The sequence below is a fragment of the Beta vulgaris genome, chromosome 6 (genome assembly GCF_026745355.1).
Source record: "Beta vulgaris subsp. vulgaris cultivar EL10 chromosome 6, EL10.2, whole genome shotgun sequence".
NCBI lineage: Eukaryota > Viridiplantae > Streptophyta > Magnoliopsida > Caryophyllales > Amaranthaceae > Beta > Beta vulgaris.
In genome coordinates, this window is record NC_079207.1 from 6,502,071 (window position 1) to 6,515,026 (window position 12,956).

Sequence of the window (12,956 nt, forward strand, 5' to 3'; positions counted from 1 at the left end):
AATTACTGAAATTGTAACAAGTTCGATATTTGTGTGCATGTACGTGTGTTGCGTTACATTTTTAAGAAATAAGGGATCTTTTAACTTTGATGAATCGTTGATTTTAAAGTTGATACATGTTTAAGAGGTGGGGGATATGTATATAAATCGCCCAATATAAATATGTTAAGTAACTCATGAAAAGTGTTTCAGCTTGTCTATTATAATGTGGATGTTTTCACAAGCATATTTCTTGTGTAAAAATGAATGTTTGTGCATCATAGTGTATTAATCCATGCTTGTTTGATCCATGGATCGAATGTAACGCATAAGTTCGAATATGGCATGTTACATGCGTTTTATACTTAGTGATATTGTGAATGCGTGCTGAGATGTGATTTATGTACGAGAATTGTGAATAAGTTCTTGCATGGCATGAAATTGCTTAAAAATTCTTGGAATATTGTACTGATAATCGTGAGAGATTAGATCAATCTAAGTTGCTGATTGATTTAAAATTTTGCCAAGTTGGGTTAATAGACCAAACGATACCTCATTTTATCTTGTATTAGGGAAAATAAACTTGAGATGAACATTAATTAGAATGAATCCGTAGATTACTCTTATAAGTTTTGCAAGAAAAAATGATTTGGGCCTTCTCGAAAAAAGTTTGATTTGGGCCTTAGGGAATTGTTTTGGACAATTTGGCCCATTATAGCATTTTGGTCAAGTCATCATGGTAAAGTTGGGTTCACAAAGTATAATTCAGTAGAAAAATATGTTCTCTTAACCTTTTGAAAAAAAAAACAAATATGTTAGTTATGATAAAAAAAGTTTTGCAAATTAAAGGTGAGGAGAAGACACCATAATTTCTGGGTGGATAAGGTACAAAATATTATATATACATTTCAAAAAATATTATCATCTGAAAAAATACATTTCAACAAATAGAACGACTAACGAGATAGTCTAACTATTTTGGAAGAAAGTATTATCATCTGAAATAAATGGATACACAATGTGTATAGTAAGAAATTAAGATGGAAAAAGGGATGAAAAAAAATAAATTTGAATAGGGTGAGATACTCCACTTGCTTAATTATATATACATTTCAAAAAATTAAATGGACCTGATTCACAATAACTTATTGTGTATCCTGAAATCATATTATATAACAGTTTTCATTTGATATAGTCAGTTTTCATTTGATATAGTCAGTTTTTGTATGATATAATCACCTTTTATATATTCAGTTTTTATATGATATAGTCAATTTTTCTAATATAGTCAATTTTTGTGTGATATAATCTGTTTTTTTCTAATATAGTCATTTTTGTATAATAAAATCAGTTTATATGCACAACTAATTACCATTATGAACCCAATCCCTCCGAGATATATTGATTATATATGGTGTAATTTTGGTAGCTAGTAATCATTCATTAACAGTAATTCCTAACTAAAAAACTCAAATGGACCCGGTTCACACTGACTTAGTGTACACCTGGTTGGTAAGATTAACTTCATATAGTGAATTCTACAGAGATATAGTGAACTTATATACAATATAGTATATTTTATTAACGAAAAACATAACGTGAAATTATATGCAATATAATATAGGAATTAATTAAAATGTTTTAACATACAGGAAGATCTAAGTTGCGTAGTATATATCATAACACGTGTTCTAACATATGGAATGATGTAGTTTTTCCATGATATAATGAGTGTCTGAATGATATAGTGAGATCAGCTTGATATAGTGTGTGTTTGAATGATATAGTGAGTTTTTGCATGATATATTGTGTTTCTGAATGATATAGTGAGTTTCTGTATGAGATAGTGTGTGTCTGAATGATATAATGAGTTTCAGTATGATATAGTGCGTGTGTCTTTGAATGATATATAGTAAGTGTGTCTGAATAATATAGTGAGTTTCTGCATGATCTAGTGTGAGTCTGAATGATATAGTGGATTTCTCCATAATATAGTGGGTTTTCGCATGATAGAGTGGATTGTTCAGTAATGATAAGTTGTTTTGCTTGGTGCACATTAATATTAACGTGAACCGGGTCCACACAAGTGAGATTAATCCTAACCCCAAAACTAAGGCCAAAAAACACATAATTTGCTCGTCAAAACTCAAAACGATTAAGTTAACCTTAAACTCTCACACCGTCGGCTGCCACTAACGCGCATTCTCTCTCAACAATGAACATCACTCACTCTCTCTCCTCCCTCACCATCGCCATTGATGACTCTCACTCTTTCTCTCTCTCCTCCAAAACAATCAGACCTCCGCTACTCCACTTTTCGCCGCCGACAATTTTCTCGCTCCTACTGCGAACACATGCTTCGCTCTCTTTTTCCTTCCGCCGGTAACGGCTTCCTCGATTCTTCAACTTCCGACGATATGCCGTCGGAAAATTTCGTATTTGTCCGGCGAACTCTCGCCGTTTTTTTCTTCTTCGCCGCCATTTTCTTCGTATATAACTGCGCTTACTCCTTGCGTTTCCTCGCCGACAGCTCTTTCGTTTCTTCCGCTACTCCTTCGTCCGTCAGTTTTCTCGGTTTTACAGACGATGTTTCCTCTCAGGTTAATTTTTTTTTTAGCTTTTTAACTTTTTGAAGTTGATAATTCGATTGAGTTTTCTGATTTTCCGTGAACTTGTAACTATAGCGTAATTTTGACGCGTTTTAGTGATTTTATTGTTAACTTGCTTGATATTTAGTGGAAATTGAAGTGTATATGTGTTTTTGTGGCACTTACTTTGCTGATTGGCATTAATGTAGTTGAATTTGTGTGTGATCTGAATTCAGGTTTTTCTTTATTATTGCAATTGAAGTAGAATTCTTTTGAATTTAAGTAAAATTAGTGCTGGATTTGAGTGTACTTAGTTGATATGAATTTAAACGATAGAAATGTAACTAGTTACTCTTAGTATAGTATAAGTAGTTACTAATTGATGAATAATTTCAATTCTCCTGAATTTGTATTTAGGTTGTTTATTTGGCACTTTTTTTCTGAAGTAATTGATCTTTTGTATAAGTAGTTATTAATTATTAGAAGTACATTGCAATTAGTGGAAGTGTTATAGAATTTTATCGTATTTTTGTGATGATGAGATTGCAGTTTGGTCAGATTATGGTGATGTTAATTTGCTAAATTGTGAGATCTGAAACTCTGAATCCAGGATCCTGTCGTTATTTTACTGAATTTAGTAGTAGTTATTGCTGTAGTTGTTGGAACCTCTTGGTTTTACTTTCGAAATTCCTTTTTTGTTAACACAGGTATTAGTTAGCCACTTTGCCTATTCTTCTCTGTCCTTGTTCATGCCGTTGAAGTGCCGAGCTGTAATATTACTTTCTGATCCGTAACTTTCTCTATATGTGTACTGCTAGTGTTTTTGATTACATTCAACTCCATGCAAAATAACCGTCACGGGATTCGTCTATGATTCTGAGATGTCAACTTGTCATTGAATAATGTTTGTACTACATAGTTACTTGTATTCATTAACTAATCTGAGCTCTATGTAAACCATAGGATAGTGAGGAGTACAGGCTTGAAAAAGTCTTGAATAATGCTGCCACTGAAGATAAAACTGTTATTATAACAACTCTGAATGAAGCCTGGGCAATGCCTAATTCTATTATTGATCTCTTCCTCGAGAGCTTTAGGATTGGGCATCATACACGAAGACTTTTGAACAACCTAGTGATTGTTGCATTGGATGACAAAGCATTTAGACGATGCTTAAGTTTACATCGCCATTGCTATGCTCTTTCGACTGAAGGCATCGATTTTTCTAAAGAGGCATACTTTATGACACCTGATTACCTGAAAATGATGTGGAAAAGGATCGATTTCTTGCGAAGTGTCCTTGAGATGGGATACAATTTTATATTCACTGTAAGCTTCTCCTCTGTTTCACTTTCCTAAATCTCCACGTTTTCATTTTTTAACATATTGATTGAGGTAATTCTTCTTGAGTAACTCTCCAGCTATATTTGCAGTAAAGAGTCGACTACATGATTCATTGAGTTGCTGCATTTATATTGTTACTGTCAGCTTTACAAGTTCATCTTAGTACATAAAGAGATCTCCTATTTTATATTATTTTTTGTAATATCATTATATTCAAGTTGTTCAAGTAATTTAATTTTGACTCACTAAGACTGTCATATATTATGTATCATCGTTTCGCTTGTAGCTTGGTGAGCCACGCTATTATTTGTTTCTCAGTTGTCAAGAATCAGCTTTAAGTTGATTATACTGTAAATCTTGGAGTTTTTTTTTTTTGGGATGCAAAATACTGCTAATTATCTATAAGCTATTTCAGCTGCTATGTTATGTAACTAATTTCACCGTCTAAAAGAAAATACATTACGTAATTAATTTACATTTGTCACAATGCTCAAACCTGAAACCACTCCTTCTAAAAGAGTGAGCGTCAGAAGGTTCTTCAGAATTACAGATTTACCGGTACTTTGAAGAAATTAAGGATCGGAAATAGAAACAGCCTACTAACGGATCCCCTTTCTCTCCTAGGGCTAAACTTATATGATGGACTTGTTAATCTATTCAACAATTTTCATTATCTGACAGCCTCTAAGTGCACTCTAGTTGGAATATGTTTTATTCAGCGGAGTACTAGTGAATTTTTTTTCACCTCTTATGAAAAACTGCCTGTCTTGATGACATTCTAATATTTACCGGCACCTGCTTAATATTATAGCCTTTTTTTCCCCTATCAACAATTGTTGACCCCCTGTTACTCTTCTAATGCACCCTCAAAGGCTGTCATCACAAGTCTGAGAACAAACTTGTAAGTAATGGAGATCACCATATTCTATCGTTCTATCTAAATTATACTTCCTCCCTTCTACATTAATTGCAACATTCCATGATTTGAGAGTTTCACATTATTTGCATTCTTTCTGTTATTTGGTCATATCTTCTCTCTATCTCTCTTCTATCACATGGGTTCTATTTTCTACCTATCTCGATCTCAATCCTCTCCACATGATTTTCTTAACAATTGTATCAAGCGGTAGTGTTGCAATAGTATTAGAACGGAAGAAGTAGTAGCTAGTTTATCCACATTATAATTATTCTCGGTTATCTTGTCTTGTCCATTCACTTTTTATCCAAAAACAACCTGGAAATAGTCCATGCGTCTATTGTGTTTGGACAGGGTGCACCTAGGGGGGTTACATTGGGGTAGTGTTGTACCCTCATTTTTTATAGAGAAGAAAAACTGAGATGTAGAGGGAGTCTACAGGTTGTACTTGTTAACTTCTATGTTGATTGTTGGCTTGTTGTTCTAAGGCTCTGTTTGGTTTTGGACAGAAAACATTTTTAATTGAACAATGAGGGGGAAAAGGAAGAATGTAATGAAATTTGGGAGGAAGGTAGGAGGAACGTGAAGATTGGGGAGGAAAATGGGGTTTCCCTTCCTTTGAGAGAAAAATATTGGGAATACTATGTTCAACCAATTGGAAAACTGTTTTCCATGCTTTACAAACCAAACAAAGGAAATTGAGAAAACCACTTAATCAGGAAAAGGTCTTACTTCCCAACCAAACACACTCTAATAAGCAGAGGTAAGTCACCCTTTGATTAAGAAGGGAGGTTTGCGGTTCAAGTCTTTGATAGTGTATGAAGTTTGAGTCTTTGATAGTATTATTTTTACTCTTCTACATCTTCTCGTTTTTCTTTTTTCGTTCTTCCTTTGCTTTTGGAATTTGGCAACAAACTCTTTTTCTGTTTCTACCGTGTACTTCTTGTAAGGAATATGCTAATTCACGAAACAATTATTTATTATTTGAAGAGGCATTATTATAATATTAACTTAAGTTCTTTTCCTCTTCACTATGTTACTTGTATAAATATATGACATATATCTGCTTCTTCCCTATAAAGTTCTGCTTGTTTTTAAGTAAATTATTCACCTAACTGTTATATGTCTAATTTAAGAGTTACCAACTCATAAAAAATGAAGAATTCCTAAACAGGTCAGGTACGTTCATGCATTTATTTTCTTAGAGATGTTTAGTGATATACATGGAAAAACATAAACCATCAACTTACTAGAAATATCAGGTTAACACGACTACAAAAATCTTCCTATTCCAGAAGAGGTTGTAGTCTTGTAGAGCTATCAAGTTAATAATTCAAAGTTCTATTTTGCCAAATTAGCTACTAGACACAAAATTATCCAACGGTACCCAATTGTAAGATACATGATAGTCTGAACCATCGCATGAGCCTCTAAATAGTGTTATATCAAAATAGTATATTTGATCTTGTACCGTACTCCCATTCCGGAATTCTTCTAGATCTGCAATGTGTTTGGTCCATATGGAATTGGAGGAGACCATTGTCTAACCATATATCTCAGCTAAATAGAAACTGACCAAGATTTTCTTGGAATCACATGAAGATTTAGTGTTTTATTCATAACTATTACACAATCCTCTTCAATCTATCAACCCAATTGACAATGGAATTCGTCAACTTCTGAAGAAGTGAAGACTCTAAGTTTTGATACTCTTTACAATTTTTCTGAAGATTCATGCCTCTCCATATCCGTTGTATATGTATAATTCTTTTGTTGCAACTGAGTCAGCCAAATTCATAGGTAATTGACTTTATTAAGTAACATATCTCCTTTTCCATAATCACTCAAATTTTATGTAGCCAGTTAGCCACAGAATGAAGCAATTGCAATGGTTGTTGGTCCTGCTTGTGCTTCTATATGATAGTAGGCTTTGAAGTTTGAACTAACTCACATGCTATTGGGTTTATGAGACTTCAAATATTCTACCTTGTATATAGGTAGCCGCATATCATCTTCCCTTCTGCAGTGCTGTAACAGAGTTCCCCGAACTGCGTAGGTAGTTGGCTCCCAGCTTTGATGACACTTTAGGTGTCAATTTCCTCTATTAGCTTCACTAAACAAAATCATTTTGTGACTAAGGTTTTGTTGCTGTTGTTTGTCTGATGAAGCCCTTAACATCTTTGCTTGATTTTACATGATTACTCTGCCAGTAGAAAATGGTTTCACAATTCCTGTTCTTTCCTATAAGTTTTGGTTGTTAAATGCAGTCTGTGTTATGTAGATATGCTTGCTCACCAAATTGTGAGGACTGAGGAGGCTTGCTTCTTTCATCTAGAGCTTCCTTGCTTTAGATTTTTCTTCATTAATTTCAATTAAATATCCTCTGGAACAGTAAAAAAAATATGTTAACCTCACTTAAATCTTCCATTGTCTCTCTGCGTGTCCCATTTGTTGATGATGCATAGCTGGTATGCTTACCCTTGCTATAGAAGAGAACCTCTCTGTTTACGTAAAACATTGCGTTTGAGGTAATTGACAACTCAAATTCACCGGAAGATTCCAATATTATCTAGACTTTTGAAACTCTTCCATTTCTTCTTTCAGATATTATGGTTATCTATGACTTAGCATCGCTCTTAGCATGAACACATTATTTAAGGTTGCAGATCTACTGTGACTCAGTTCTGACCATTTGAGAGCAAGACCTTAAAAATGTATATACAAGGAGGAAGTCATTTTAGCACATAAACTAGCTACATTAGCTAGGAAAAGCTAAGTATCTTCCTCCAGTCTTTTCTTGCATTTACCCATTGTCAAAAAAAAAAAAAAAAAAAAAAAAAAAAAAATCAAATGCTCAATCTTGAACAGATGCAATATCCTTTCTCCATAAGTCTATGTAGTTTTTGTTGCTCATGCCACTTACCAGAGAATGCCTCTTATATATGATCTCCAGCTGTCTGCGTGTGCTTCTGTGTCTGCTCCTTTTTTCTGGAATCACATCTTCCCTTGATATTTCTTATACTCAATAAGTTATTTCATCTTATTCTCCAGGACGCTGATATCATGTGGTTCAGAGATCCATTTCCACGCTTCTTTCCTGATGCTGATTTTCAGATTGCATGTGACCATTTCTCAGGTGACTCATTTACTGTACACAATAGGCCTAATGGAGGTTTTAATTATGTCAAATCAAACAACCGGTCAATTGAGTTCTACAAGTTTTGGTACTCATCACAAGAACAATATCCTGGATACCATGATCAGGATGTCTTAAACCGTATTAAAAATAATTCATTTATCTCGGAGATCGGGCTGGAGATGAGATTTTTAGATACTGCTTACTTCGGCGGATTCTGTGAACCTAGCAAAGATTTGAATCTTGTTTGTACCATGCATGCCAATTGTTGTTATGGTATTAATAGCAAGCTACATGACCTTAAAATTTTGCTTCAAGACTGGAGAAGATTTATGTCTTTGCCTCCGAGTTTGAAGCACTCGCAAGGGTATTCCTGGAGGGTTCCCAACAACTGCAGGTAACATGCCATATATCCTCATCTTAAGACCATACTATATATTGATTAATTGATACTGCCTTTATTTCAGTTGCAACATTTCATTTTCTTGGATGTTTCGAAGTAGTTGCAACATACATCTTTTCACTGTTTCTTTTTTCCCCTTATCACATACATTTCTCTCTATCTCTCGCCTTATCACATGGGTCTCCTACACCCCCGTGCCTCCTCCCATGTTGCAATTTTGAACATAAAGAGGACATCTTTTTCTTTTACTGTATCTTTTAGTTACGATCATTCATAACTAGACTTTGTGATACTTCTTTGCAGCCTAAGTGCATATCACCCTGCCCAAACTCCAGTGGAGAGTGATGAAGAAGATGAAAGTTGATCTGTAATCAACATTTGGGTTTTACTCAAAATTGACTATTTATGGTTGGCAAAATTGGCCTGTGGTTCCAAGGTAATTTCTGTCAATCAATAAACTGTATGTATCCTCATAGGCATATGCCTATGTGGGTGGTATAGCTAGATCACCAAACTCTGATATAGGAAAATTGTACAGTTTAAGGTCATTGCAATGTTGAATACTAAAGTCGATGCAGGATTGAACAGTTGGACTGCCTATTTTGTGCCTTGACTACTCTCTCAAGTCTCAATGATGCATTGTTATCTCTGATTGCACAAGTTGCTCACTATTTACCAGTTTTTCTGGTCAGTCACGAAGTATCAGATGCCAAACTCTGGATAAGTCCTTGTTCATGTGTGCTGAAGGATTCTGGAATTTAGCCAGTTTTACTGGTACTCTTCTACCTCAAGAACCAAGTCCTAGGTTTCATTTGGAGTTGGTTAGCCATCTTATTCTGTTTCTGAGGAGATGAGGCAATGTTTCAACATACCAAGACGACAGAACAATCCCAATATTGGCGAAATTTGTAACGGTAAGGAAATGGGATTACCTCTGTTTTATATATTAGTCGTAGCTTATTTATAAGAGTGAATATCTTTCCCAAAGTGACATTAAGTTGGGAAATTTATAATAATACACATTGGTTTATGTTTAGTGTTTGTAATATTAGTAAATCCTCTTGCTACATTAGATAATATTGAGTGTATGAAACTTGAGTTTTTTTTCCCCATAGATGATGTGAAGGCAAGATAAGGTGAGCACCGCGATATCCAATATCCTGCTCTTATTTCATTCTTTTTTACTGTCTTTTACGTTGATAAATAAATCGTAAATATTTTTTCGGGATATTTGCTAATGACTTGCATTGATAAAATTGATGGTATTTTAATGTAGTATGCTGACAGTGTGTTTTTTGAAAGAAATATGCTGAAAGTTAATAGGAGTAAAATTGTAAAATCAATATGCAGACTTTAACAAGTTTTAGTGTAAGAGAGCTATAGATTTGTGAAAACTAAAAACGAAACACATAAAAATGGATAAATGTCGGACCATGGTATTGCTACTTCATTAAAACATTACTTTTTTGTTAATAGAATTTCATTACTATCCATCTATTCAAATATATATTAAGGGGGCGTTTGGTTTGGGGTAAACTGGAAAGGGAAAGGGAATAGAACCTCTGATTCCTTTTTATGTTGTTTGTTTTGGGGGTTTATTTTCCTCCCCTTTCCCCTCCTTACCCCCAAATCCCTCTAATCTGATTACCCACACCCCCCAAGGTTTCACATTCCCTTTCTTTGACTCATCATTGACCACCTCCTTCACCATCCAACCACCACCATCAAACCATCACAACCTAACCCAATCATTACCACCACTAGACTCCTCCACCTATTCATCCAACCACCACCCAACCGCCACCAGAACTGCTTCCTTGACCACCACCCGCCGGCAACCCTAACCTAACACCGGAACCCTAATACGACCATCAACACCCCTCCATCGTGATTCCTAGCACCACCCTAATTCACCCGCCGAAAATTACCCACCACCCCCGAAACCCATACCACCACCCCCGAAACCCACCCAGATCTGAGGAAGGGAGCCCGAAAAAACCAACCATCACCACCAAAAGAACCACCAACCACGAAGGAGAAGAGTACCACCAGGAAAGAGGGGAGGGGGACGACGATCGGAAAAGAGGGGAGGGGGACGACGACCGGAAAAGTGGGGAGGGGGACGACGACCGGAAAAGAAGGGAGGGGGACGACGACCGGAAAAGAGGGGAAGGGTGGCGGTGTTAAGGGTGATATACAGTGGTGGTTGAAGGAAGATTTGTGGTGGTTAAATGTTAGGGTTTCCCTTAGACATTTTGAAACAAACAACCAACTAAATCTAAGGGTTTGGCTTTCCATTCACCTTATTTCCCTTTCTTAAACCCTTTCCCTTTCCCCTTAGTGAACCAAACGCCCCCTAAAAGGCGTGTGTGACAATGTATATACGTCACGTGTCATCTCTACTACTCCACTAGGATTGTCTAATGTGTACATAAGTTATGTCGACTAAGAAAAATAAAAAGAGCCTGCAACAAGATTTCAACACGTGACCTCTTGCTATTATAATATGACATAATTACCATCTCAATTAACTTTTAATCATGCTTTAAGCGTCCACAATAAAAATTTAAATTATCATCTAAGAAAAGACATAATAAAATAAGAAGCCACCAAAGGATCAACCCTCTTGGTAAAAATGAATCTGGAGGCTATCGCTTTGCATTATGAAAAAAGAAAACCTCACTTACAGAACTACAGAAGTGGAAGTAAGGACGTGTAAATCAATAAACATTCAAAAATTCTAATCTATTTGGTATGGAAACTCTCATGAAGATCATGTTTTCCATTTTCGAAACTCGAGAGGACAAAATTTCTTTGAAAGACTAGCGAGTTTCCTGCCTCAATGATCTTCAGTCACAAAATTGTATTTTCCCAACTAAAAATCTCTTAGCTAACTCTATAGTCTATGCCTTATTATATACATCTTTTGTCTGTAATAAACAAAACTATAACAGATTTCTATGGACAAATGAGGTGTTCAAAGACTTTTTTACGAGGCAACACATATGTTCCAAGCACCCGCGCAATGTTACAAGTCACATCGGTTATCCTAGGAATGTTTCGGAAAAAATATGGCCAAGCCCGGAGAAATCCAAAAATGTCTCAAAACAGACAAAATTGAAGGTTATAATACACGCTTTTGTACTTTCTCGTGACCCGAGATCCGAACGACACGGGTGCCTCATAGGGACATAGGAGGTCATTGGAAAAGAGTCATGTTGCTTGGAACGAATATGTGGATGCCTTAAGTTCATTTCGAGGCAGTTTTAAATTTCACGAGAAATTAACAAATGAGGTGTTTAGAGGCTTTTCGAGGAAACACAAATAGTGTCAAGCACCCTCGCAACGTTACAACTCACGTCGGCCTTCCTAGGAACGTTTCGGGAGAAAATATGATCAAGCCCGTAGAAGTCCAAAAATATCCCAAAAACAGCGAAAATTGAAGGTTGTAATACACGCTTTCGGACTTTTCCGGGGTCTGAGCTCTGAACACCACGGAATACCTCCTAGGGGCATCGGAGGTCCTTGGAAAACAGTCATGGGGATTGGAACGAATATATGCTGCATTTATGTTCATTTTGAGACGTTTTTAGGTTTCACGAGAAATGAACAAATGGGGTGTTTAGAGGCTTTTCGAGGCAATACAAATGGTGCCAACACCTGCGCAACATTACTAGTCACATCGGCTTTCCTAGAAATGTTTCGGGAGAAAATATGACCAGTTCCAGAGAAGTAAAAAAATGTCCCAAAAACAGCCAAAATTGGATCTTATAACACCACTTTCGGAATTTCCCAATTCCCGAGCTATAGATGTCACGGGATGCCTCCTAGGGACATGAGAGGTTATTGGAATTGTACCAAGCCCGTAAAAGTAAAAAAATGTCCCAAAAATAGCCAAATTTGAAGGTTATAATACACGCTTTCGGATTTTCCTGGGACCCGAGCTCCGAACGCCACGGAATGCTTCCTAGGGGAGTGGGAGGTCATTGAAAAGGAGTCATGTGTCGTCGAACGAATATATGGATGCATTTAAGTTCATTTCGACGCAGTTTTAGATTTCACGAGAAATGAACAAATAAGGTGTTTCGAGGCTTTTCGACAAAAATGGTGCCAAGCACCCGTGCAATTTTACAAGTAACGTCGACTTTCCTAGGGACAGTTTGGGATAAAATATGACCAGGCCCGGAGAAGTCCAAAAATGTCTAAAAAAAGAGAAAATTGAAGGTTATAATACACGGTTTTGGACTTTTCCGGGGTCCGAGCTCCGAACGCCACGAGATGACTCCAAGGACATGTGAGGTCATTGGAAAGAGTCATGTGGCTTGTAACGAACATGTGGATGCCTTTATGATAATTTCGGGCCAATTTTGGATTTCACGAGAAATGAACAAATAGGGTGTTCAGAGACTTTTCCAGGAATTGCAAATTATGTCAAGCACCCGCACAACGATACAGGTCACGTCGGTACTCCTAATAATTTTCGGGAGAAAATATGACCAAGCCCGAATAAATCAAAAAATGTCTCTAAAACAGTCATAATTGAAGATTATAATACACTTTTGGACGTTCCCAGGGCTCGAGCTACGGACG

The 12,956-nt window shown here is 36.2% G+C and overlaps 1 protein-coding gene across 4 annotated transcripts; it reads left to right on the plus strand.

The window, feature by feature from the left end:
- The first annotated feature begins 2,122 nt into the window (after positions 1-2,122).
- LOC104895280 (uncharacterized protein At4g15970) lies at positions 2,123-9,540 on the plus strand. 4 transcript variants are annotated; one of them, XR_790283.4, is made up of 5 exons: positions 2,123-2,579; positions 3,531-3,896; positions 7,879-8,360; positions 8,670-8,802; positions 8,945-9,540. XR_790283.4 is itself a non-coding variant. In XM_010681744.4 (4 exons), exons 1-4 carry the CDS (start codon positions 2,238-2,240, stop codon positions 8,728-8,730), a joined length of 1,251 nt encoding a protein of 416 aa, XP_010680046.1. In that variant the 5' UTR covers positions 2,123-2,237; the 3' UTR covers positions 8,731-9,540. The 4 variants fall into 4 exon arrangements, 1 of the variants encoding a protein (XP_010680046.1); XR_790284.4 differs by having other exon boundaries at positions 8,955-9,540; XR_007275093.2 differs by having other exon boundaries at positions 9,114-9,540.
- Positions 9,541-12,956: the final 3,416 nt, after the last annotated feature.

Coding starts and splice junctions, on each gene's coding strand:
- LOC104895280 (XM_010681744.4), top strand. CDS start 2,238: ATGACTCTCACTCTTTCTCTCTCTCCTCCAAAACAATCAGACCTCCGC. Junction 3,897..7,878: donor GATACAATTTTATATTCACT/GTAAGCTTCTCC, acceptor CTTATTCTCCAG/GACGCTGATATCATGTGGTT. Junction 8,361..8,669: donor AGGGTTCCCAACAACTGCAG/GTAACATGCCAT, acceptor ACTTCTTTGCAG/CCTAAGTGCATATCACCCTG.